This window comes from Sinohyriopsis cumingii, chromosome 9 (assembly GCF_028554795.1).
Source record: "Sinohyriopsis cumingii isolate HCF-2022 chromosome 9, ASM2855479v2, whole genome shotgun sequence".
NCBI lineage: Eukaryota > Metazoa > Mollusca > Bivalvia > Unionida > Unionidae > Sinohyriopsis > Sinohyriopsis cumingii.
This window is the reverse complement of record NC_142969.1, coordinates 36474558-36502342: the sequence shown is the minus strand read 5'-3', so window position 1 is coordinate 36502342 and position 27785 is coordinate 36474558. Positions and strand designations below refer to the sequence as shown.

Below are 27785 nucleotides of genomic sequence, written 5' to 3'. Positions count from 1 at the left end.
TTATGAACATGATATCTAATTGTGACATATTGGTAATTGTGCACTCAAATAAATCTAATAACTGCATGTTTAAAAAAATGCATATATGTTATTCAAACTTTGAGTTGCTGTTTGGGTTATTAAAGCAATAAGGTATTCAATAGGGACATATTAAAAAAATTAACCATTGAAAAGTAGAGTACATTGTCTTCATTCCTTGACCAGTGATCATTTAATTATATAGTAACCACATGTCTGTGCACTGAACATATAATACACACTTGTCACTCACTGTAACAGTCTTATGTCCTCTGTCATAAAATGCCCAAAGAGTTAATTAAACCTTGTTTCGTCTTTAATAAAGTGACATGAGCCAATTATGCATCTTTGTACTGTATAACTGCTATATCCTCACAAAAAAGCCACTTTCTCTTTCAAGGACACCCTTTTATCAACTAAAGATGAAGATGATCAATAGGATGATTAATATTAAAAGTCATTGAATAAAGACATATCTACCTAGTAATGACTGGATCCACATAATGATTTGGACCCCAGCGACCCAGAATTCCTCGGCTTTGAAGCCCCGTGCGACCTATTGGATTCAGTGGGATTCCATTTTGTACACGATAATTTCCAAAGTAACTGTATCTCTTTGTATTTTTTGCACTGTCAAAAGTATTGAACTGGAGCTTTCTTGCAGCAACAGGCCTATGAAAGATGTATTAAATTTTAGATTAGGAAAGAGACTACATGCATTGTGCAAGATCAATGACAGATAACGGATCACATTCTGGGTTGCAATCATCAATTTAAGACATCAAGTTCAATGCATTGAAACCTGAATAGGCCAAATATAAATCCTTTGTATATTCAGCATTAAATGAAACACAAGTTCAGTCCTTGAAGTCTCTCAAATAATCAAATCATATGTTCAGTCCTGGAAAATCCATCATATAATCATCATTACTTAAATGACTTCTTTGTTGCTGGATAATCCCTTATAATCAACATTGCTTAAATGACTTGTTTGCTGCTGGATAATCCCTTATAATCATCATTACTTAAATGACTTGTTTGTTGCTGGATAATCCCTTCTAATCATCATTACTTAAATGACTTGTTCAGCCATGGAAAGAGGTCTTATCCTGCTTGCAATCAGGAAACTTTGAAAATATGAAAAGTCAAAAATAGCTATATTTTGCCTAAGTTTTAAAATCTTAACTCTATTTGATTGTATGAACAGTACATTATGTTTATTATATTCTGAATAAATTTTTGTATTTTATGTCTGTATTGATTAAATACAAACATACTTGTGATATTTAGTATTTATTGAGTATATGGCTGCATGACCAACTAAATATGATGTGAAATGCAAGTAAATTTTTTAAGATCATTATTTTGCTTATATGTGAATTCATGCAAAATGCAATCAAAAACTGTCAATTAGATTCAAATTTTGGTAAATTACAAATTGTTTTAAATATACACACAACAATAACTGAAATGAGTCTTCTTACATGTATATAATGGCTCAATCCAACTCCAGTTAATTATACAAGCACATGCAAAATACGATCTTTGGACTCTAATCCTGATTTTTGCATCATAGGTCCATGAATCAACCAAAAATATAATAATAAAAATCAAAACAAGTGAACTAAGCATGAAAAAATCATGTTTCTGCAAAAGATATCAAACTTGTGTAGTGAGGTTGTGAGATAATTCAATATTCTCCGAGATTTTTCATCATTGTGAGAGATACTCAGATATAGATTAATTAAATTTAAAATGTCCTTCTAAAGAGCTTAGGAAATACTTTATGACATGTCCATCATAGAAGATCTCAAATGGGTAACGATTTATTATTGAATTTATTAAACGAGTTTCATAAAGTTAAGATTAAATCATTGCCCATTTGAGATTCTTTTTATCACATAGTTTTTATTTCAGTGGAAATTATTTAGATAGAAAGAAGAATGAATAATTTTGTTCATTCTGACAGATGGTGCACCTTTCATTTGTTGTGCATAAAATATAGTCCCAAACAAAGTTGAACTAGTAAAAGTAGATTTAACATTTTTACAAACTATAAATCAAAGAAAAGCTTCCATCCGAATAAGCAGAACATTTTATAACAACAAAATCATTTTTCAAAACAGAATGATTAATGTGATGTGATGCCACAATGATACGGTAAACAGTAGGCCTAGAGTGCATGTTTATCCTAAAATGTCACTTATAGAACTAAAACTTACATTGTTGCAATTTTTTTATGAAATAGGATTACTGGATGCAGAAATTTTCACATTTACTGCAATGCATTTGTGACTGGATATTTACAGCATTTGACTGGAACAACAGACTGTACAGAAGACAAACAAATTTCTTTTGAGTCACATTTGCATCCCATATATACTGCGTAAAGATGCTGTGGTGGATAAAGTTCTGTCTGTTAGGAGACCCATATGTGTCCAAATTATTCTGTGAACAGAGGTAAGTTTATTTACTTCTGTAAGTTAACATTTAAACCATCCTTGTATATGCGGTGGATTCTATATATATGCTACAGATATTCCGCTCCCTCTCCCCACCCCGCCATCAAGTTAATACCCTTAGTTTTACTTCTTATTGTTGTTCTTTTCTTGTAGTTTTACGCCATGTTTCTCATTATGATATTGTTATACATGACATAACATACCCCTGTGGGGGTAACATATCCATATTCAGACAGCAAGGGTAATTTTTCCTCAATTTCCTTTCGCAAGTCGAATTCAAAAATGGCCACCAAAAATGTTCATTCAAAACCAAACATTTAAGAAGGCGGTGTTAAAAAGGTTTTCCCACGATACCAGCCAATCAGTAAATAGGATAATAATATAATGGCCTTATTTGGACCAATCAGAATCACATAAAGTGATATTTTAACATGTGGTAATATCAAAAATATGAAACTGCACATACTACAGGAAAACTATACCTACTATGTGATAAATGGTTGATCTGTTATTCAAAGCAGATCTTCAATCAATATCTGCAATTAATACTGTATCAGTTAATAAAGATCTATATTTTCCCTTCTATAAATGATTTCAATTGCTTCCAGTTAAATTGCACAAAATCAAGCACGACATTTCATAAACATGAGTCCCTAGAAGAGATTGATATTCTACTGGGCACATGAACTTGCAGGAATTCAAAAAAACATTTCTTCCTTTTAACTGTTCATTGTTAAAATTATCTCTGATACTCTTCGGTGATTTAAAAAAGGTTTAAATTAGTTGCAATGGTGACATACAGAACGTCCAAGTGACACAATTTTCATCTAGGACCAATTAAACATAATTTTAGATCTTTTAGAGCAAAACAAAAACTCTGCTAGTGAAAACTATATGTTCATATGACTATCCATTTTATAAGAGTAGCACTAACTACAAGGAAGCTGTTGTGGCTGCCATGTGGCAATCAGACTGACATCATGCCATGTGGCAATCAGACTGACATCATTTTCATACAGGACCAACTAGGCTTTACAAAAAGTCTTCTGATGAAAATGCTATTTCAGTATGAGTTTTTCTTTAGGAGGACTAGCAGTACCAATATTTAAAGGATGGACGTACTGAACAGCACCATTTTCATTTAGGTCAAATAGGATCACCTAGACATCATGTTATATAATACTCGTGTTGCTGTGGTGAAACCAATTTTATGTAAAGATTCAGAAACATGCGGGTATGAACATTCACCAGAAACAGAGGCAATTTATCAAAGATGATGTAAAATATGTCTTAACTTACCCAATAATGTGAATAATTATGTCAGTTTTGGTGACTATGGATGATAACCTTTGGTAAATTATTTTAATAAAACCGGATGATTCTGTCAAAAATACATGGGCCAGTGAAGGTAAAGTCTTTATATTTTTTCTTCATGTTTTAGCTATGCATGGCTAGTGCAAGAGTGTGTCACAGAAAAACTTCTCTATGTTCAGACAATGTAAGTTTGATTCCTCAGAACAGATCTTGTCAAGTACGATAGGTGATTTTACAAGAAATATACAGTATAGACAGTACAGGTCATTATTGGAAATTGAGAAATATTAAACATTAGATCTACCATTCTAAAGATGGTTTAATCATTCAAGAGGGAAGACACACTAAAATTGAAAAAGATCAAAGAATTTGCAAACTATGTCTTAAAGAAAATATCAACTGTGCAGATGAATTCCATTTTTGTATGCACATGTGAATTTAAAATTGAAATTTCTCAACAAGATGTTTTATATCAACCATTCAGTAGACACATTTACACATTTAATGTCCAATTAGAAAACAAGTCTAATTAAAATTGTTTCAAAGATCCACTTTGTCAACCCAATCTGGTAGTACTAAAACTAAACAAAATTAGAAAACAAGTCTAATTAAAATTGTTTCAAAGATCCACTTTGTCAACCCAATCTGGTAGTACTAAAACTAAACAAAACTCACACATGGTAAAGATCCGCTATGTCAGCCCATCCTGGCTGTGCTAAAACTATAAAACATGCACATGGTAAATACCTACTCTGTTAGACAGTCTCGCATTTCTGAAACTACACAATACTCACACACTGTAAAGATCCACTTTGTCAGCCCAACCTGACTTTGCTAAAACTAAATGGCTGGTGTAAGTTGGTGGGTTGTACTCAGGAAAATCAACCTGAAAATAGTTTCACACAAGTAACTTTAATAAATAAGTGTCCCTGTATTAGGGTTAGACACGCATAAATCACATCGATATGCATATTGCATTTTTGTTACAGATATGCATAAAGCATATACCATATATATTTCATAAGACTTTACTAGCAAGTATATTGCTTCCATATTCGAGCAAGTCTTAACAACCCTCTTTATTTTCCCACATGACAACCCTTGGATCTAGCCATGAGTTTGATACTTGCACATTGCCAAGACACAGAGGGTGGTTATTTGAACTGTGATTTTGACACACAATTGACACATGTTCAGTTTCAGCCTTTAATAGATTTCAAAAACTGCATGGTTAAAGTATTACTTACAGAATCTAAGCTCAGTCTCTACATAATCACTTGCATATTTCATATCTTTATCAGATAACGAGGATGAATTCTTGGACTTTGTACCAAATGACATTTAGATAGTGACATTTGTAGGATAATGTGAATCTCAAAAAATGTGGAGTTGTCTTTTATTGTTTATTTGTATGACTTGTGGAATTAATATATTATGAGATATTATGTGAACTGCATCCTTCTCAACTATTTTTTCATACTGGTATGTGGTCTATAACTGAGTTCATGGCATATAAATTCATTTAAAATGTCAGGCATTATGGATTCTAATGCATTAAATTCGGACCAATTGTAACTTGTTAATTTATTTGTGACAAGTTCCACTCCATAATATAATTGTATTTTACATTGGTTACAGTCTTTATTTTTTAAAAAAGATTTATGCATCTATCATTCTAGTTGGCATATTTATTTTTCCTACTGCAACTCTGACTCGCTGATGACAAGTCACTCCTTCAGATAGATCTGGCTTGCAAAGTACATTCTGACTTACAATAGGGTCAATTATAAAATTGACTTTTGTAACTTAAAGTCGAATCCATATATAAGTGAATATATATGATAAGTGCATGAAAAAATGTTGCTTGAAGAAAGGGCAACACTGAATGACACCAAACATGCAAGGAACTGTTTCTATTGATGCTTGCTAAAGAGTTTCTTAAAGCCTTTGGTAAAGTCAGCTGACCTTATATATAGTGGAATGAAGTTCCATAGTTTGGCTCCAAAGAAAAGCGAATCTCAACTTATACAATTCTGAATTTTGTTTTGGTAAATATAAATTATTGTTTGAGATGAATCTTAACTGATATATAAGTACATTTTTTACAAATTTTAAATTAACTTTCATATACCTGGTAATCAGTAGCCAACCCTTGTAAGGATTTCATAATAGTAAACACTCTTGAATTTTGGTTCTTTGCTAAAATGGAAGCCAAATAAGGGTATATTCATGTTATATCTGCATAAGCAACAAGAATAACCTTAGCTGCTCTTTTGTTTTGAAATTTTATTAGCTATTGATGATTTTCTGTATCACTAGTTGTTCACTTTAACCAAATCCTGATGTAATTCAGTGCTAAGCTCATGCCCTGGTGATCCAGTGTTATACCATTGTGTGTCATCTGTGAATATGTTAGTTGTGGATACCTCATTGTGATATGGGGCAACGAAGTGCAGCAGAAAATGTTTTGGTCTAGAAATTGATAATTGTGGAACACATGGCTTCAAGAGTATATGAAAAGTTAACTTCAAACAGAAACAGTTTTTGTCAATCTTCAAGATATGATTATAAATCATGTTGAACTTAAATGCTTAACTCCATCAGAGCTGTGTGATTAACAAAGTCATAAGCCTTTGTAAGGAAATGAAACACAGTACCTACTAGGTTGGTTTGAATAATTGCTATTAACCAATCATCTACTATTCTTGTTAGTGTAGTGGGGAAAGAATGTCCTTCACAAAAGCCTGATTGTAATATATGTAGCAAACTAAACGATTCTAATTTATTACAATTTGTCTTTCAAATATCTTTTAATGTAGTGATTAATATATTTATAATGATTTATATCAGGAAGATTTTATTTTCTGTGTATTACAGTTACCTTTGCTAGTTTTAGACTGTTTTGAACATACCTGTAGAAATCCTTAAGCTTTTAGATGTACACAAGTGAAGAAACAATCACTTGAGATGAGAGTTTTAAGAACTTAGCATTTATATCATCTAGACCTGTAGCTCTTTTGATGTCAATTTTATCTAATTCTTTGAAAATGAATTCTAGACTTATCTGAGGTATTTTGAAGGACTTTCTAAATTGCTAGGTTTTCAGGAAATATACTCCTTTAATTATCATTATCTCCAAAATGTAATGATTAAGAACATATACACTTACATCCCATGGAACTTTGTCATCAGGGACATTAAATCGATCAAGATCAGTTTCTGGGTAGGGAGAAGTGCGGGACCGAGTGTGGACCTTTATTTGTCCCTCCAACATGTGATAAACCACAGTCTGAACCTCAGCTGCCTTGTTCTCTTCTTGCTTCCTTTCTGTAAAATATGTAACACATTTGATCAAACCTTTAAAACGTTCTCTTTTATATTAAAATTCAGTTATAACCATAAAAGTTTATGTAAAACAGATAAATCAATTTGCCATCTGAAGCAGTGTATGACAATATATGCTGCTCTATGCATGGATACATGGATGGGAAGTATCCAAACATCCAGCCTTTTATTAGAGAATTGTGTGGACAGTAAGGATTGTAAATCATGGCTACAGAAAACAAGTTTGATTGCCCTACTTTGTATATACCTGTACAGGATTTGCATAGATCCATTCAGATGATAGGCAACACTGCCATGTCATCTGATAATATCTGCAGAGAAATGCCATGGCCCTACTGATGTAGCTTGGCATGGAAACAAGGCATTATTGTCTCTGCACTTCATGACTGTCTAAAATAACTTTTGAACAATTAGAGACTTATTTATAAAATAGATATAAAAAATTATTGAAATGATTATTTTTCTTACAAGGAAGGACACGAAGTCTAGTGAATCAGGGATAGATTTAGTCTTTGTACTCTCTTGAAAGTCCATCTCCTCAAATTATTTTTACTATAAACTCTCAGTCTGGACAGAAATATTAGGAGTTGACAACTATAGATTAACATATCAAGGCATTCTTTTGCCAAACCAAAATGTTGTAAATGTTAATGCTGCTGCACTTGCCTGGTTTCAGTCATACTTGTAAGGGAGATCAAAAAATGTCTGTCTTGGGAATGTTTACTCAGTGATCATATGATTAATATATCAATACTCAGTAAACCTGTATTTTTTCACCTTTATAAATATTCTCAGGTTTTCAACAAACTGTTGATTATGCTCAGTTATTGAAGATGTTGTTGTTGTTGTAGGGTTTAATGCCATTTTTCAGCACAAGATAGGTTATACATGGTGGCCAGTATAAATGGTGGAGGAAGAACCCGGGAAAACCCCGGAAAGAACCACTGACCCATAGAAGATACTGACAAGCTTTTTCATGTACCCACATTGTCCGAATCCGAGATTCAAAACCCATGCAGACATAAGTGAGATGGCAGTGATCCATAACGGTGAGATCTTTAGACCACTTGGCCACTTGGGGCCCCCTTATTGAAGATAATCAAAAGACTTATAGACCAAATAATAGACGATATGAATGCATAATTTCTTTCTCTAATATAACACACCTACCTTATTTATTTATTTATTTTTATTGTTATTATGAGCCAGAGAGGATAATCTAAAGACTTCGAGACCTGTATAGGATTGTTTTTCAGTTTCTTCTCAAATATTTTGACATTTCTCACTACAGTTATAGAATTTAAAAGACCTATGAGTAGAGAAAAGAAAAATACATTACCTTTAACTCTGGCTTCGAGACGACGGTCACTGTGTGATTCTACTACTGCATGTTGCAAGCACTAAAAAAAGACAAGAAACCCTGACAAAGTCTGGAATTTACATCTCATTTAAAACTACCTGTTGGTTTTCCATTAAACTAGAGCAATTGGAATGCTCTAATGTATGTATGAGCAAAGTGTCTTAAAAATTTTTATATTCAAGTCTTCTGCATATACACATTGTTTAAGATTAACGAAAGATTAAAAATGCAATATGAATTATTACAACTCAAAATATTCATGTGCAATATGAACTATTATAACTCAAAATATTCATCCACATTATGTTAAATGCTAATGTTACAATGGCAAAAGGTCCAGTCTTGCAAAGCACTCAACAACTAAAAAATCACATTCATAATTTTCACCACTAATTTCCTTTCACTGTGTATTACATCCTCTTGTCTTAAAAAGTGATTGGAAAGAAACTAAATTTTAGAAATATGTCTCTTTGACAATAATCACGGATGATAATACGATATGAAGACATATGCTATTTTGCAAATCCAGCCTTCCCAGAGTAAAAAGGTGTCAACAACATATTTTGGTTTGTTTTAGAAATATAAGTGACAAAACATCATTTAGCTACCAAGAAAGAAGTCAAATAAGAGTGGTGTCCCCTTTGATAGAAAGACTTGCTACTAATCACATCATTCATCAACTACTACTGCAGCAGAAGTACACATTCTTTCGTGGATGTAACTGCAGAGAGGGCACATGTTATGATGAGGTATGTATTACTAAAGAGTCATATTTTACCCTAAACATTAAGTAATAATAATACACTAGAAGAATAGGTAAGAGGCTGCAGGATTTACATTATCTTACCATACAGTTGGCCCTGGTTCTGGTCTCCTAAAGTATGCTACTTCAAGTTTCATGTGAGATGCAGGGCAGGAGTAGTACATACTAATTATTGGGCAGTCATGGGAAACACTTTTGCTCTTACAAACCAGATGAATTAGAGCAGCTGTCAGCTGTTGACTGAATTTAAAAGGAAGCCAGTTCTGTTGCTAATGTGTGTCCCTCAAGGATTTAATGAGATCTTTGAGATGAAAGGTTTCCCAAATATAAGCTTCAACTGAATGATATGCTAGTGGGAACTATCTGAATCTCAAAAACCTTAATTAATGATGAGCCTCTTCCTATCTTTAAACCATGCAGGGGCCACAAAATACCAGGAGGTCTTGTAGAAGTGGTGGTAGGGCATCATTTCTTTGGAGAACTGCTGGTTGGGTTCTCAATAAGCCAGATTCTTTACACATTTAACTTGATGGGTGAAAATTTCTTGGGACTACAGGTCACATGTATTCAGCATCTGTTTCAGACTGTACCATGAAGAGAACAGCACAACCTTCAAAGAGTGCGTAGAGTAATTGCTGCTGCATGTCATATTTAAACAAGAAACTAGTTATAGTAAATGGGCTTTGGCATCACAAGTGGCCTTTATTGCTCTTGAATTGTGTGTGTATGAATATGTACACATACTTTGAATGTAAACATGCATATAATAGAGGGATTAGTTCCATGCAATTGTATGTGTCACCCTCTTTAAATATTTATTATTATTATTATTATTGCTAACGATTTACTCATAACTCATCATCCATGCATGATAAAAGGGCATGTTGATTTCAAGCAATTCAAAGTTGAAACCCACAGGTTTATACAATCTGTAGTTCTAATTAATGATGGCGTTGCATATGATTTGGCTATTCAGCACTGCTTGGTAATAGGGTATCAGAATCTGTGCCTATAACAATTTAAAGTCAAGGGACACAAAAAACCTGCCAACCTGCCAACTGCCATGTCAGCATTACTGTTTTTGGCAGCATCTGCATTTCTGGCACCTAAAAAAAGTGCTAGAACATTTACTGAGGCAATATCCACTGGGCAGTATCCTCCTTATTACACTTATAAGGAGTCATCCATAGGATGTGGTAGCAACCTCATATATTGGAGTTGTCAATACTTATGATTTCTTTGCCCTCTATTCTGATGCATATATACTGGACAATGGCAGTAACAGCTCCTCAGTGAGCAATTGACATACTGACCAAACGATGACTTACTATTTACAGTCTATAAGGAGAGGTGTGTTCTGTGGAGGGAGTAGCTCCTCATCTATAAACACATACACGGAATTTTCAACACCTGGGATGTTTGAAAGGTACAACATCAAATCAGTATGTACCCTGGACAACAATGATTAATGCAAGGTTCTTTTCCAAAAAGCAGTGCTGCACTTCAGATGGCTAGTGAGGATATTCCAAGCAGCCTGTATATGATATTCTTATGTCACTTGTTTAGGCTCAAATAAACAGTAAATTGAAATAAGTATATATTTAATCAGATATAATTAAATCAAATATACATAACACTTCCCCCCATAAAGAAAAAGAAAGATTTATACATAAAGCTTTCTTTTTACCACAGATTAATTATACATGACGTTTAAAAGAACTCATATAAATTACACAGTGTACATATAATAATATATTGTTATACACGGGAAAGTGCATCTGGTATTAAATTATCTTTTCCCTTCATGTGTCTGATGTCAAGATTATATTCTTGTAACAACAAACTCAACCTTAGTAGTCTTTGATTTTTATTTTTCATCTTGCCAATGACAGTAAGAGGGTTGTGGTTACTAAATACAATAATCCAAGAAGGAGCTGAACTACGGTAAACTTCAAAATGTTGTAATGCCAATATTAAAGCCAAATATTCCTTCTCGATTGTTGAATAATTTCTTTGGTGCTATTTAATTTCTTAGAAAAACAGCACATTGGATGATCAATACCACTTTCATCTTCTTGAATGAAAACTGCTCCAACCCCATCAGTACTTGCATCAACAGACACCTTAAAAGATTGGCTGAAATTTGGAGCTGTAAAAACTGGTTCGCTTTTAAGTATGGCTTTTAACTAGTCAAAAGCCTTCTGATATTTTTCAGTCCAAAAGAACTTGTTTTTCTTACTCAATAAATTTGTCAAGGGTTCAGCAATTATAGAAAAATTGGAACAAAATTTTTGACAGTATCCGTCCATACCTAAAAATTGCATCAGTTGCTTTTTGTTAACAGGCACGGGAATTTCAGAGATATCCTCGACCTTAACATCTATAGGCTAAACTTGTCAATGTCCCACGATGTGTCCTAGGAAAGTTACACTAGCACAGCAGAACTCACTTTTAGACAAATTAACTGTAAAACATGCATCTATGAGTCTGTCAAAGAATAACCGAATTGTTGCTAAATGTTCTTTCCATGTGTCATTGTAGATGATGACATCATCGATGTAAGCATAACAATTGTCTAGACCAGAGGTAATCATATTAAAAGGCCTTTCATACCAAACGGCATTACTTTATATTGGTAAAGTCCATCTGGAGTGACAAATGCTGAAATTTCCACTGCTCTTTCCATTAGTGGAATCTGCCCAAATCCTTTCAGAATGTCAAATTTGGTGACATACTTGACATTCCCGATCTTATCAATACAGTCATTGATCTTGCTAATGGGAATGAATCTGTTTTTGTCACACTGTTCACCTTCCTATAATCAGTAAACATACGTTAAGTTTTATCTGGTTTTGGAACAAGTATGCATGGTGAACTCCAGTCACTTTTACTGGGTTCTAGCAAATAATGAATATCCTTTTTTAAGTATTCCTGTTTGAGAGGGTTCATCCTGATGTTGTTTGGCAGGTTTGGAATTTACAATTTCAAAGTCATGGAAAATTTTGTTTGTGCTCGTAGGAACATCTGGAAATCAGTGCTCATATTTAAATAATAACTATTTAAGTTCATTTCTTTTTGATCTTGCAAATGTGAAAGTTTCTGGTCCAGATCTTTCATATTTTCTGAATTCTGAAGATTTGTCACGCCAATGTTAGTAGAATCTGATGATATTCCTTCACTTAAATCTTCACTGAGTGGGACAGGTACAACTAAATTAATTGCATATTTAACCTGGCTATCTCTTTCAATATAATCAGTCTCCTCTAATTTATTTAGATCCCAGGAGCACTAATATTATAATTTAACTTTGTTATTTCCAAAATCAAAAGTTCTCTCCACTATAGTTCCGTCAAACCATAACTTCACTTCTAACTTAATTGCTGAATGCCAAATTCAAGCAATATAGGCTGGAAAGTTCCAGACCTAAAATTTAACCCTTGACCCAATTGGATAGAGTTAAAAAGGCCAAATTGAGTAAAAGACTTTATCAAAGCTTTTACTATTGTTTTTAGATTTTATATTCCTCAAGGGAATTGCCTCTGGAAACCTTGTTGATGCACACGTAACGGTCAAATGGTATTGGTTACCTGACTTAGCCTTATGTAAGGGACCAACACAATCTACCATAATTCTACTGAATGGTTCATCAAAGGCAGGAATAGGTTGTAGATGAGCCTTGGGAATTTTCTGATTTGGTTTTCCTACCATTTGACAGGTATGACAAGATCTAAAGTATTTACCAACATCACTTTTGATTTTTGGCCAAAAGAAGTGATTCAAGATCTTGTGATAAGTTTTATTAATCCCAAAATGACCAGCCAATGGAGTTTCATGGGCCAGACTAAGTATTTCCTGTCTGTAAGGTTTCGGAACTACAATCTGATAGTTCACTGACCATTTGTCATCATCAGGTACCTTGGGAGGTCTCTATTTTCTCATAAGAATTCAATTTTTAATGAAATAACAAACAGGAACTTCAGTAGCTTCAGATTCACTAATGGCCTTCTGAAAAAAAGAGGAGATCTCAGGATGTTTTTCCAGTACGATGACAAGTGATTGTCATTTATCACCCTGATTAGAATAAAGAGAATGAGTCGTTAAAAGAGGATCACTGTGACCAATACCTTCTGATTAATCCAAACAAGGAGTGAAAGTGACTTCATTAAATGCCTGACCAATATATGTCTCAGCTAAAGGAATATCTTCCTTATCAACATCATTCTCAAGAGCTTTCTGTGTCATAGCTCTGGTAACTGCACAAGCTGGAAATACATCAGGGAATTCTTTTTCAATTGGATCAACTTTCTGATCCAAGCAAGGCTTGTCAGTTACAAGTGGATTAACCACAACCTTGTCTCCATCTAGGTCGTTGCCTAGTAATAAATGAATGCTCTCAACAGGTAAAACAGAGACCGTTCCGACTGTCACGGGTCCTAAGACTAAGTCTGATGACAAATTTACACAATGGAGAGGAACATTAACAAAGCGCCGCACTCTACTCCCTTATTAAGAACATTCTCATTAGAAGAAGACTTCTCAGAAAATGACAAAGTACCTGACAATAAAAGACTCAGAGAAGCTTTTGCATCCCTTAAAATATAAATAGGAACAGGAATGGCGAAATCACCCAAGAGTGATATAGAACCCTTCGATATGAATGGTTCATACTTCTCCATAATCAAAACAGACTGGGGTTTGTTAGACCCAACAAATGTATTGCTTTCATATCATGACCGTAACCTTGACCTCTTAGAAATAAGATCATTTGGAATAGGTCTGTCTTGATTCTGATGACTATATTTCAATTAGTAGTAAACAAAAATAACGTGTCCTTTTTTCTTGCAATAGGTACATGTAGGAAGAGACAATGATCTTGAATCAAGCTTATCAGAAGCTTGATATTTAAAAGTTGTGCCAGTATGAGTTTTAGAAGGGCTTGTATTAGACTGAAATACTTTTCTGCCAGACGACTGTTGAGTAGAAGTCTTATTTACAATAGGAACTTTATGAGTTAAAGAATACTCATCAGCAGCTTGAGCAGCATTTTCTAAGATTTCAGTCTGATGCTCGTCAAGATAAGACTTAATGTCACTATGGACACAGTTTTTTAACTCTTCAAGTGATATAAGTTGTTTAAGACTTTCATAATCTTGTTCAACTTTCTTGGCTAAGCACCATCTATCAAATAACTGCTCTTTTTCTCTAGCAAATTCGACACGAGTTTGTCCAGCTTCTTTTCAATAGTTTCTGAATTTTTGCCGATAAGCTTCAGGGACTAACTCATAACACCTTAAAATGCATTCTTTGACCTTATCATAGTCACCACTTTGTTGAACTGAACGGTGAATAATATCATCATTTTTGGGTAGGATTTGAAAGATTTCTACTTTTGATGGCATTTTAGAAAAAGCTTGCCAATTTCACTAAGATTTCAAAAACATGGGGAATTCAAATTTTAAAAAACCCAAAGTTTTCTGAATTATTCTATAGAAAATTCAAAATTATCCCTAGGATGAGCACCCAATTTCTTATGTCACTTGTTTAGGCACGAATAAACATTAACACAAGAAAGAGTGAAACCAACAAGCTTTTAAAAATACAATATATTTCCCTGGAAAAATTCTGAAAATATGAAACAAATATGAACTTAATGGTTTTATAGAATCAAATCCAAAAATGAACCAAAAATAATCCAAGAATAAAATTTTAGTAGTCCTAATAACCAAATGCTCTACTGATTTCATGTTCAAATCCCGATGAAGAATCAAAGATGGAAGACAATGACGTCTGCTAAAATCTGTAATGTTGAAGTCTGCAGTTCCTTGTAGAAATAAGAATTATCATCCCTGCTTCTGAAAGCTGAATACATTTTTATAAAAAACTCCTTGTTCCACAATATTATATGAGCACACATATTTTACAGAGAAATAACAGATTTAATCCTTTTGAAACCAAGTAATTTGAAATAACTCCAAACAGCACAATATACAACCAACAGTTTAACAGCCCAGCTTCTACTAAGATCAATTCACCAAAACATGGGTTATATGGGCTTTCTAAAATGTAAACAAGGGTCATGTGATGAACTTCTGGAAGTTTATAGAAGTAAATACTTGTTACAGATCATGTTTACCTAGTGTAACCCTGGCGAAAAGAAATCATTTTTACTTTAAGAAATTAAAAATTAAAAAAATTATTTATATCTTAAAGACAAGGTCCCATCATGACCTTGGAAACAACCAATCATTTTAAAATGAAACAGAACTTGTTTACGAAGGTTGCTACAAATTCTGAAACAAGGTCAGGATTTAGATCAACACCTGGTGTTTATAAACTAACAGTCAAGGTCAAACTATTTTCTAAAAAAGTATCATCTCTAGTGAATAAATTTACATTACAATATCATATAATAAAAAAAAAAATATAAAAAAAATATGAAAAAACAATTAAATTGAAATAAATATATATTAAATCAGATATAATTAAATCAAATATACATAACAATATTATTTGGCTTCAAGACTTTTAAAGTGTTATGGATAAGGCTGTAGCTACCGTCAATGGTGTAACACCTCTAGATCAATGCCTCCAAGCTCTCTTTTGGGAATATGGCATAAAAATTGTCAGCATCCTGACATCATTGAGCATGTTTATGAATACTTTTATGCTGACCATAACTGCTGGTGGTGGTAGTACCAGGGCAGTGGTAACTCCATCCCTATGTTTTTCAGAATGTATGAGAAAAGTACAATCACAAACATGTTGGTCAGCATCTGTCTTTTTGGATGCCTTCTTCATTACCAGCATAAAGCCTGTGTTCTGTTTCATTGTCATAAGCTTACAATTGTTGGAGTGGGGCTGATCCATAGCTAGTATTTACTATTTTTTCTCCTGTTCAGGGGGTGGTGGGAGGGAGTTGAATTAATATTTGCATTGAGGCTGCTGACTTTCCATAGCAACAATTTCATTAGCGTAGTCATGTGTGGTTACAAAGAGGAACTCTGTACTGTTTGGGACCATATACAAGGCTATCATAAAATAATAATCAGCTCTCAAATGGGAACAGTGGAGTAAGCTAATTCTGCATAGGTGGTCAACTAGACTATGAGTGTCATTATCTACATGAGCATTAATTCTTTCTGTGCAATGAAGATTACGCTAGTTGCAACAAGTAATACACAAGTCTATGTGTGCACAAAACAGCCAACACTCATTTGGTTGTTGTCAATGGCAAAATTAGAGCAGCTGGAGTTGACCTCTAAGGTTTCATTTCTTTAACTTAGTCAACCAAAGGGTATCTACATTAGGACATTTAGCAGAGCATCAGACACTTAATTCACAGGTTGTGGGTTCAATATACTGGTATACATTGGCATTTAATAAAGCAGTAGGTGTATATGTATTTTCCAAACTTGTCTGAATGGAGAGAACACAAAATTCAGCACAAAACTGGTTATAGGCCTAATAGTCATATGGGTTGCAAAGGCATTTCAGGCTATGTCCTGTGTAGTGGTCACTTAAGCTCCGCAAAGATTCTCCTCATCTGCTAGTAGACATAAAAGATAAAAAGCGAGTGAGTTATCCTGTCATTCTGACAGCTTGTGTTGCTTCTTCAGTTTTTACCTGTACTAACATAATGCAGCCAGTTGTTGCACATGAAACTGCAAATTTCAAATGGTTTTGCCAATATGAAATTAGTTTGGTTTGCCAAATTTGTAATGATTATGGGTAGCAAAATGAAAATGTCAGGAAAAATGCAAGATTCTCTAATTCTGACATGTATATTGGTTTGTGTGATATGATTTCACACCAATGCCATCTAGTATATCTCTCTGGGTTGGTATTTACTATCTTTATTAATGTTACAGGCATCTGCTGGCATGTGAAACCCTGTGTTTGAAAAACATTAACAAACAGCACGTGAAAGAACTGTGTTTAATATAATAACACATTTCTAAATGGAATGGCAACCCACCTGCAGTTTACTTGACAACCAACCTTGAATCTATCACTTACTGAATTGGCTTGCATATTTTAAAGCCAAATAGTCCTTTAAATGTGATTTAGTTCCAACTGTCCATGTCTATGCCATCACATCTACCACAATGGGTAATAGTTCCAACATAATGGCACCAGCTGCTGCACAAGAAATGCATACATTAAAGATCATGTCAGGCCCCTATGTCAGTGATATGCTTGCAATGCACATAACAGCAAATCTAGACCTGTCGCTCAAGGGGGCTGATAGCAATGGTGGTCTTGATCGATAAACTTCTTGCAATTGAATCCTTGCTTGAGAGCCTTTCTGGGACTAGTTGATGATAGTGCCACAGAACTGACAGTTATGGCAGAGACAGACCAGCCGACTTTACTGTCTAAAAGGCTCTCATTCATAATATGGACCAGCTTTCTTTGGCAAATCAAGGATGTGCCTCCTTTACTCTACGTTGAAATGTTCCTGCACCCTATTCCATATGTTATGGTGCTACAACCTTACAAGAGCCCTGTCCCAAATCTAAGCAGCTGCGTGGTGGATTAATTAATGAATTAAAGATTCTCATCAATGATGAACAACAGGTTCATAAAGTGATAATTTGTTTGCCTCACCTAACTGCTGAAAGACATGGTCCAAGTCCCTGTTTGTTTATTGGATCAAGCATCTGGAGAAGTAACTTGTGAGCTAATAATCCACAAACAGTCAAGCCATAAATAAGTGTAGACTGTACTAACCCTTATATAAATTGAATAAGACCTTCTGGCCTCCTTCACAGTCTGTGTCTGCTGCAAGTCATATTAAATCCAGAGCTGTTTAACATTTATTCATGATGTATCTAGTATGTGTAACGAAAACTGCTTTATGGTCAAATGTAAGTCAAAGAAAGGTCCTCTTAACTTTAGGGATTACAGAACTACCAAGAGTTTCATTAAATCTTTCGTACCTTTAGGAACACCACAAGATGATGCATACCTGTACGAAATCTTCTGCCCTGATTTTAACCAGATTCCAGGTGGAATTTTAAAGCGGATTTCACTTAAAGCCTAGATTCCACTTATTATAAATTTTAGGTGGGTTCAGGGCGGATTCAGGGCGGAATACAGCCCGAAATATGCAAATTAGTCCGTCTATTACTAGGTGGAATTTGTTTATTCTGCCTACTAGGTGGAATTAGTTTATTCCGCCTACTAGGTGGAATTTGTTTATTCCGTCTACTAGGCAGAATCTGTTTATTCCGCTTATTTAGCCTAGATTCCCCTTATTATCACTTTTAGGCAGATTCAGGGTGGAATATTGCTTGAAATTACTGTTACTAGGCGGAATCTTTATTTCTGCCAAATTACATGGAAATACCTGCAGAAACCCCATCCAATTATGAAAATGTCAAGGCAGATTTCAAACGGGTTTTTGAAGCATTTTCTGCCTAAACCATAAAAAATATACTTCAGATTTATATTATGTATTAAACTGCCTAATGATTTTTAGATATTATTGGGAATCAATGATAAATATTCACTGTAATATTTAAAATGGATCATAAATTTTATTTTGAAAGACATTATCAAATAAGATTAAGGTTTTACTTGTCCTAAGGGGCAATGCCATTTTCTTTCTTGCATACAAAATTTAATCCAACATAGCATCACGTAGTAATATTCATTTCACTTTAAAGTTTGGTGAGATTTCACACATATTTTGACCAAAACTTTCAATGAAATTATGTTGAGGTCTCACTCAAATTTCTTTGAAATATTTGTGAGGTTTCGCAAAAAAATTGACTAAAACTTTTGTAAGATTTCACTAAAATTTTGATCATTATATAGTATTTTACTGAAGTTATTTTATAGTGTTTCAGACATTTCAGCAGGTTTCAAAGAAATAACGATATGAATTAGACAGGACTTTATTAACCAAGGTGATATTTAAGTGCATGAAAACAATTATACTGATGTAGTAATTATATGACATCCAAGGCAAGAGAAATGGGAGTTAATACTAATAAAAACAATAATAATAATAATGACTTTATTTAGAGAAGGTAATTTAATTAGTTACATAACTAATCTACCTTGAGGCCTTCTATCTGTGATGCACAATATATACAGTATATACAACATGATATGAAGTATCTGACACTAAATAATTAAATGGTTTTAAAAATCAAAGTATCAAGCCTGGAACATATGCACAGGCATCTGTGAACACATTTAACATATATAAAATATAAAATATTAATCTGCATTGAAAAATTCAGCCGTGAAAATAATGCAAAATTACAGAAAACATCCATCTGAGATAATTTGATTATGAGAAGAAGAAAAGCTAGGAGCCTGCCTTATGTCACTTGTACTGTAGACTGGATTTTTGATTGCACAAACTATGATGCTGTTGTGGTCTCTCGAATTAGTCCTTGTTCCAAAAGCAGCCGCGACAAACGTTTATCATGATATAATAACTCTTATTTTACACCGAATTCCAACACACCAAGAATATTTTGATAATATACACAATAATGCCTCACGAGATTGAAAGTAGATTCTACTTTTCGGCCAAGAAAATTACGCAAAGATATGACTATCTTTGATATACATGGATATCTGGCAACAATCCCACCAGTTATCTACACGTTGTCCCCCTTAAATTCTGAAGTTAATCAGTTTGGAGTTGTATATTACTTCGAAATCGTCCCGATTCAATTCCTTGTCCTATTTAGCACGTTAGCCGCTACTGTAAAGCTCTTTATGGCACAAAAAGCAAAATGCTTGTCCTGGCGTTCAGTTTTCATACAGATTGACCAGTTATGTTCCCATCAAATTTGCGTTCAGGGTATTCTCATTGCCGCACATTTTTCAAATGGTTATTCAATCTCTTGTCCCGCTCGGAAATTCGAATCGCCATGTTTAGTAAACATGCTCTTTCCCATCAGTTTCTGTTACGCGACGATTCATTGGGCAATTACAAAATATTGACCAATCAGAAAGCTTTATACAACGATCCTCTGTTAAACAATAAATGGAACAAATACTTATTTGAAAGCGCGTTGTGGAATGGGACTGGATAGAGCATTATTTAAAAAGAGAGTTTCGGAGACGATATTAAAAAATGGGTCCATATCAAGGAAATTCAGGTCAGGAGAAAAGCAAAATTATGTTTTAAAACGGAAAACAAGATGAAAACTTGTTCGAGGGCAGTTAAATCCAATTGAAGTTAAATAAAAATACAACAACAACAACAATAAATTTGAAAAAGAAATTTAACAAGGAAAGCTGTGGAAAGAAGTTATAAATTTTGCCCAAAATAAACAATAAAAATTTACAGCTATCAGAAGCAGGAAATATAAATGCTGCTGAAAATCATTCAAATTGTACCAGAAACAATAAATTTTATTATATCTTATTGATATTTTTATTGAACTGTCAGTGATATTACAATCACAAAATATCACTATATTTTCGGTCATTTAACTTTACAGACACACAAAAGCCAAGTCCTCATTATGCCTTCTTTAACTGATGCAAATGACTAAGTTCTTCATTCCGCCTAGATGTTGGTTAGAAAATAAACTAAGTCCAGATTCCTCCTTTCACATAATAGATGCCAGTGACTAAGTTCCTAATTCCACCTAGATGGTGGGTGGAAAATCAACCAAGTCCAAAATTATGCCTAAAGATGTATTTATAGCAGGAATTTGACAAAAGTCCATCTTAGAGTTAGACGGACTCTTAGATGGATTCATCTTTGACTTTTCAAATTTTCCATGTCCGCATTTGTATTAACCAGATTTTTAACATTTTAGGCAGATTCCGCCTGGAGTCTGCTTAAGTTCCAGGTGGAATCTGCCTAATTATTTCGTACGGGCAGATCACATGACTGGTCATTATGCAAGTCCAAAGGGATGGTCAGTTTGTGGTTTTAACTACTAACAAAATTATAATTATTTTGTTTTTCCATTATTTCTGGGTGTTCTCTTGTATTTCAAGACTCAGATTAAGCACCATTTCCTTTATATGGCACTAAGTGTACAGCAAGTCCTTCCTACTTCAAATTTTTAGTACACTGGTCAGCACTGCTAACATAATTGCAGACGATGTACTATATACAAAACTAAAATCCAGCCTCACATTGCCATAGGACTTTTTGCAAGAAACTATGGCTGACCATGCATGGTTTTAGATCAAAAAAGGGTTTTGTTCTTGTAGGAAACACTGTAACTGTATCTAGTGTCAATATTAGTTCATTATGCAGAGATCAAGCATACTAATGGAGAGCTCCTAGGGCTGCAGAGTAGTCATTTTGATTAGCAGAACTAGCTTCACACTCTTTGCCGCCAGTGATGTTACATGAGATAAAAAAATGGTTCTTGCATGGAACTCATGGCAACTGTATCTAGTATCAATATGGATCATAATGTTGAGATTCAGCAAGCTGTTGGAGCTCATGGGGTTACAGAGCATTTCAATTCACTGGGTTAGTTTTGCCAACATATGTGACCGTGAGAATTATTACCACTCTCAGGAAAGAGTCTTTTCTACAGACACTGTTATTGAAATACAAAATTTTTATATTTAGATGAATAAGATGTACAAGTTAAACCATTTTGCAGAATTTGGAAGAAACGAAATCCAATTCATGTCATTTTCTTTGTGAATATCAATATGAATATTGTCCTAAGGACAAAATGAAAATCAATCTATAGTGTTTCACAATTTAAAAACATAACCAGAAATATTTATTGAGAACCAACTCACTTCCAGTTCCTTCTCTCTCCAATTTCACATTTTAACACTTGCCTGTTCTTCATGAATTGTGTAATATGGCTCAAAAAAAGATCATAATTATTTTTATTTTATTTTAAAGATATGAAAATTTACTAAAAATACCTTATCATAACTAAAATTAAATTGGCAAATTTGATAATTTGTGATTTCAAATCAATATATTTACAATTTTGGGTCATTATGAATTTTATGTAATTGACTCCAGTGCATACAACTTTAGATTTAAGAAGAAAAGCGGAATATATTTTCCTTTTTCCAATTCTGAACTCTAAGCATATGATTCTATATTTAGATCTAAAACAAATGAAAGTCTTCAGCATAAAATGGGTGATTGATAACAGGCAACCCATCCATATCATGCTCACGGCATTAAAACTGGTATCATCATTAAAATTTAAAGTCTATCTGTGAAATTAAATATAAAAAAACCTCAGACCTAGTGAAAATTACAGAAATGACAAAATCAATATGAAAAAATGTAATAATTCAAAAACAGATGTAGGTACTAATGACCATTGAAGTAGATAATTAAGATGATGCCAGTAAACTTATATGATGAAACAGACATCTGAGGTACAAATTATTGGTATATAAGATAATGTGGACAGAGTAAAATTCAATAAAATATATATGACTCATACTTGACTGTTATTAAAAAAATGCCTAAGAATGTCTCAACATTATTGCGAAAAGGCTATAATGGAAAGTCTTAACAGCATGACAATCAAGCACAAACAGACATAGCAGCCACTATTTAAATAGATTTGGCACCAGATTCTCTGTCAAGAGGTACCACTCACATCTGACTTCATCTCAACAGATAAATGTCATTTTATTGTTAAAACAAGCAAAAGGCATGGCAACATATATATTTACCCAAGTGGAAAACATTTGTGTAGAATTGGATTTTCTGATTAAGTATTATGATCAGATAATGTATTTAAAGAAGAAATTAAGTTTTGCTCAGTGACTACATTACTCACCTGTGTCTCCATATTTTCCATCTGTAAATCTGTTGAGCCATGTTCAGTACCAGTGGGGGCATCCTCTTCTGCTTGTTGCGGCTGTTGCAGCTCATTGATTTTGTTCACCAGTTGGTCCAATCTAATAACAACAACAATAATAATAATAATAATAATAATAATAATAATAATAATAATAATAATAATAATAATAATAATAAAAATAATGACCTTATTTAAAGAGGGGAACACAATTAGCTAAGAACAAATCTACCTTAAGGCCCTCATACAAAGCAATTTATTTATTTTAGATGCATCTCTGAAGCCACTGGATATATTGGGTTTGGAAGAAGGAAATAGAGTGGGCATTTCTAATCTCAACTGGAATACTATTCCAGAGCAGAGTTCCAGAGTATTGGAAACTTTTTTAAATAACTCCTTTTTTGGTTTGGGAATTTTAAACTGTTTGGTAGACATGGATCGCAAGTGGGGAGTATTATCAGGTAGCCTATATTGGAATAGTGATTGTAAATATTCAGGAACGCTATTATGGGATATTCTCTACATTAATTTGGCTTTTTTCAAACAGATTCGGTCTTTAATAGGTAATATTTGTAACTTACCAGCTAAATTTTCCTTGCTTTCTTTCTGGATTGATATTAGCCCTAAAACTCTTTTTTGAAGATGTGCCAGCTTTGCTATGTTTCTATCATTTGAATTAACCCCATACTGTATTACAGTAGTCTAAATAGGGTTGTAACTTTTATAATAATAGTTTTCTGTGCTTTTAAGGGAGAAAATGTCTTATCCTACTGAGAAGCCATACACTTGAATTTACTTTTTTACTGATACGTTTGATATGTTCAGTCCATGATAGGTTATTATCTACCAGAACACCAAGTAGTCTATCATGAAAGACCATTTGCACATTTTTATCCTTCTATGTCAGACATAGTTCATCACTATCAAGATTTGTTCTTTTTTGCCGTGCTGAGATAAGTAACATTTTAGTTTTACTAGTATTTACCACCAAGCTATTGTATGTGCACCAGTTTTCCAGTTTGTTTAGGGCATTATGTAAAGAAATTTCGAGTTCATGCTTTGTGTTTTGGGTGTCTGACAATGTTGTGTCATATGCATAGAGATCTGCAGATGATATTGAGTCTTTTAGTAAAAGTGGACGGTCATTAATAAATAAAATAAATAGTAATGGACCTAGAAATGAGCCTTGTGGTATTCCATATCTAATTGTTCCAGGTTCAGACAGAACATTAATTATGTAAACATGTTGTGTTCTGTCACCTAAGTATAAAGTAAACCATCTAATTGTTCTTTCATCACATTGGTAGATTTTCAGTTTCTTCCCAAGGATTTCATGATCTACCATGTCAAAAACTTTCCTGAAATCTACAAATACATATCCTATTATTCTACCTTAGTCAAGTGCTTGAAGCCATTTTTCAGTTAAGAAAGATCAAGGCAGTCTCACAGGAATGTTTCTAAAGCCTGTTTGATTACGGTGTAACAGCAAGTGTTTGGTTAAACATGACATGAATGAGTCATGGACATGTTTTTCAATCAATTTTGACAAGTTTGGTAGTATTGAGATTTGATGGTAGTTATCAGCATAATCCTTAGAACCAGATTTGTGAAAAGGAGTTACTTTTTAAGATTTCCATGTTTTGGGGACAGATGAGGTTGCAATATTTAAATTGACTATGAATGTTATGCTATCTACAATATCAAAGGCAGAAGATTTAATGAGTCATGGACCAATCTAATTAAGTCCTGTAGCTTTCTTGGTATCAAGTTCACTGAGACCTTTTTAAACAAAGATTTTTTTATAATGGTGGGATAGAGAAACATACCTCCTTAGAGATTTTGCCGCTGCAGAACTTATTCAGTTCATTAAAGTTGTTTTCTATCACTGATTCTTTTAAATTTGTGGTAATTTTGGTGACAAAAATCATTGAAAATATTTGCAATGTCAGTGTTGTCAGTACCTATGGTGTCATTTACCAGAAGTAAGTAAATTTTATTTGATCATTTTGTGTTCCTCCAGTGAGTTCATTGAAGACTTTCTAAATGGAATTTGTGTTGCTCTTTTTGTTTTCAAGCCATGATTGATAATAAGTTTTTTTTACCTTTTTTAATCATACTTGTTATTTTATTTCTCCATATTTTATATTGTGCATGGTTTCCCATAGGCCTGAAATGGTCTCGTGTTTTCATAGCATCTAGGATTTCAGTAGTAAGCCAATTAGGTTGAATTTCAGTCTTTACTCTATGTACTTTCAGTGGTGCATGCTTAGAGACTACATTCATGAATAAGCCAGTCCACACCCTCAGAGCTTCATCTACGTCATGGAAATTTTGGATCATATTCCATGGAACTTTATATAGGTCACTGAAAAATTGTTCTTCATTAGAATGCTTGAACGATCTGTAAGTGACAGTTTTGTGTGTATTTTTCTTATTTTCCTTGCATTTAACCGTTCTTGTCACATAAGTAGGATAGTGGTCACTAAGACCAAAATTCGGTATATTAACACAAGCCACATTGTCTGGAAGGTTGGTATAAATGTGATCAATATGAGCGCTTAATTTTTCTGTTTAACCCTTGTGCGCACATTTAATAGCTGGTCTAGGCCTAATGATTGAATAAATTCCATCCAGTTGTTCCTTATATGAGTATTGACAAGGTCCTTATTTATATCGCCGAGTATATATGTTTCTTTCTCCTGTGCAAGAATATTTTACATTTGTTTAAAAACGTTATCATTCCAAAATGCTTTGGAGGAAGATGGCCTATAAATGAAACTAGGAATTATTCTGCATTATTCTGAAAATAATTCCACCCAGATACTCTAATTTCATGTGATTCAAATCAAGTCGCCTTTCTGCATTTACATCTTCGTTAATATATAAAACAAGACCTCCCCCTGCTGGCTCTCTGTCCCTGCATAATGGTTTATTGTAGCCTTGTCAGTGAAATAGATCATCATTGTGGTAAGCATTTAATTCTTTTCAGTGAAACCTAAACCATGTATATTATTTTCCTTGGAAGACAACATTAACTTAATCTGGTCTGTTTTTCCCATTATACCTTGTACATTTAAGTGACCTATGTTAAAACCTTTTGCATTTAGTTTCGTATCAATTATGTGTATGTCATCATGCAATAAGGAACTTAATGAGATTGTCTCCATACTACTTTTATCATTCTAACATCCTATTTCTATATTTAAATGTTCATATAAATTAGCATCTTCAAAGTCACATACAGACCCTGAAAATCCATTAAATTTTGCATTTACAATAGTGTCCACTGAATAGATAGAGGCAAGAGTCTCACTAGGTACATTTAGATTTGTTGTAAATGAAGCTTTGGCATTCTCCTCTTTGCCAGCTTTCTAATATGTATAATACATTGATTGACAAAGTCTTTGTTTGTGTCCATATTTATGGCATCTGAAGCACTCAGTCTATTTGCCATGATGGCATACCTGTGTCACATGACCAGTTTCTCCATAGTAGAGACAGTACACTTCATTATAGTACCTGAAAATGGGGGCATACATGTTAATATTTCTCATTAGTTGAGAGGTTCCATTTCTACTTAAATGAATTTTGTCTCTGTGGTAGAGACGTAGGTTGACATTCTGGTTATTAAGAAAGACAGATGTGTATTGAGGAATGTACTGTAGGTTGAAGTCTTCACATAAGTCAATTATCAGATCATTGATTTAATTTCGCCTTGGTGTCCACACCACCAGGAGGTAGTCCTGATATCTTTATTTTACATGTATTTGGGCTCCAATACCTAGCAGGATACAATAAACTTTCAAAATCTGTTCTGATTTAAGCGACCTTCCCTAACTGTCATCATTTCCACCTACTAAAATAATAACTTGGTTGTATTTGGTTAGATCAGTATTCATTATTATGTCTGTGATGTTGTTGATTTTTGCACCTCTTAGAGTATGTATATCGGTTTTAAAAAGTCTCCTTGGTAATAAACTTTTCAATATTGAGGAACCAATTATTAGTGTCCTATCTTTTCTGGCTTGTGATTTCAAGTGTCAGACACTGGATTTTATTTCAGACACATTCTCGGAGGAATGGGTGCTGAAATTGGTGTTTCAGTTGTGCCAACTACCCGAGCTGATGTTGACAAAATTAAAGTCCAAGACATGGTGTGTGGAAACTTTTTGTATAACTGAAAATTATAAAATCTTTGAAGATATGTCTGAAATATAATGGACAATCAAGGTATCTATGATGATTAAATCAATCGTTTTTATGATGGCATGTTATGCTATTAATGAATACTGTGCAATATGTCTTTATCACACAACCCAAGATTGAGATTTAAAAAGAACAACAGATCTTATCTTAATACAAAGGTGCTGTGTTTACCTGTAGTTAATACTTTCTTGATTTGTTATCTTTCTCTTGTGGTGAAACCTGTTAGCCATTACATCTTCAAACCAGCATAGTTCCTGCTCACGCTCTTTGGAAACACATTTCACTGTAAGTTAATGGAAACATATTACCATGGTTAACATCAGTCCAACTCTTTTTCTTTAACATAAATTTTAAAAATGCATAAAAAATGGTGATGCATATAAAATGGTGATGCTCTGTTAGCAAATTAAGTATCACTTTCCAGTCGCCATCAATATATTTCCCTTATGATTTTCAATATATACAGACACAAACAGACATGGTGGCTAGAATACTGTAAATACATTTATTTCTCACACATAATCAACTTTCATTATTTT

At 33.6% G+C, this 27785-nt stretch overlaps 1 protein-coding gene across 1 annotated transcript in view; it reads right to left on the bottom strand.

The window, feature by feature from the left end:
• LOC149791554 (transient receptor potential cation channel subfamily M member-like 2) overlaps nucleotides 1-27785 on the bottom strand; it is a 206550-nt gene that overhangs the window by 17475 nt on the left and 161290 nt on the right. Inside the window, exons 25-30 of the mRNA XM_089969446.1 lie at nucleotides 27418-27529; nucleotides 23020-23140; nucleotides 8479-8539; nucleotides 6964-7121; nucleotides 4589-4680; nucleotides 499-690 (exon numbers count right to left, since the gene is read on the bottom strand). Of these exons, the coding sequence (XP_089825572.1) occupies nucleotides 499-690; nucleotides 4589-4680; nucleotides 6964-7121; nucleotides 8479-8539; nucleotides 23020-23140; nucleotides 27418-27529 (736 nt within the window). The remainder of the gene's footprint in view (nucleotides 1-498; nucleotides 691-4588; nucleotides 4681-6963; nucleotides 7122-8478; nucleotides 8540-23019; nucleotides 23141-27417; nucleotides 27530-27785) is intronic.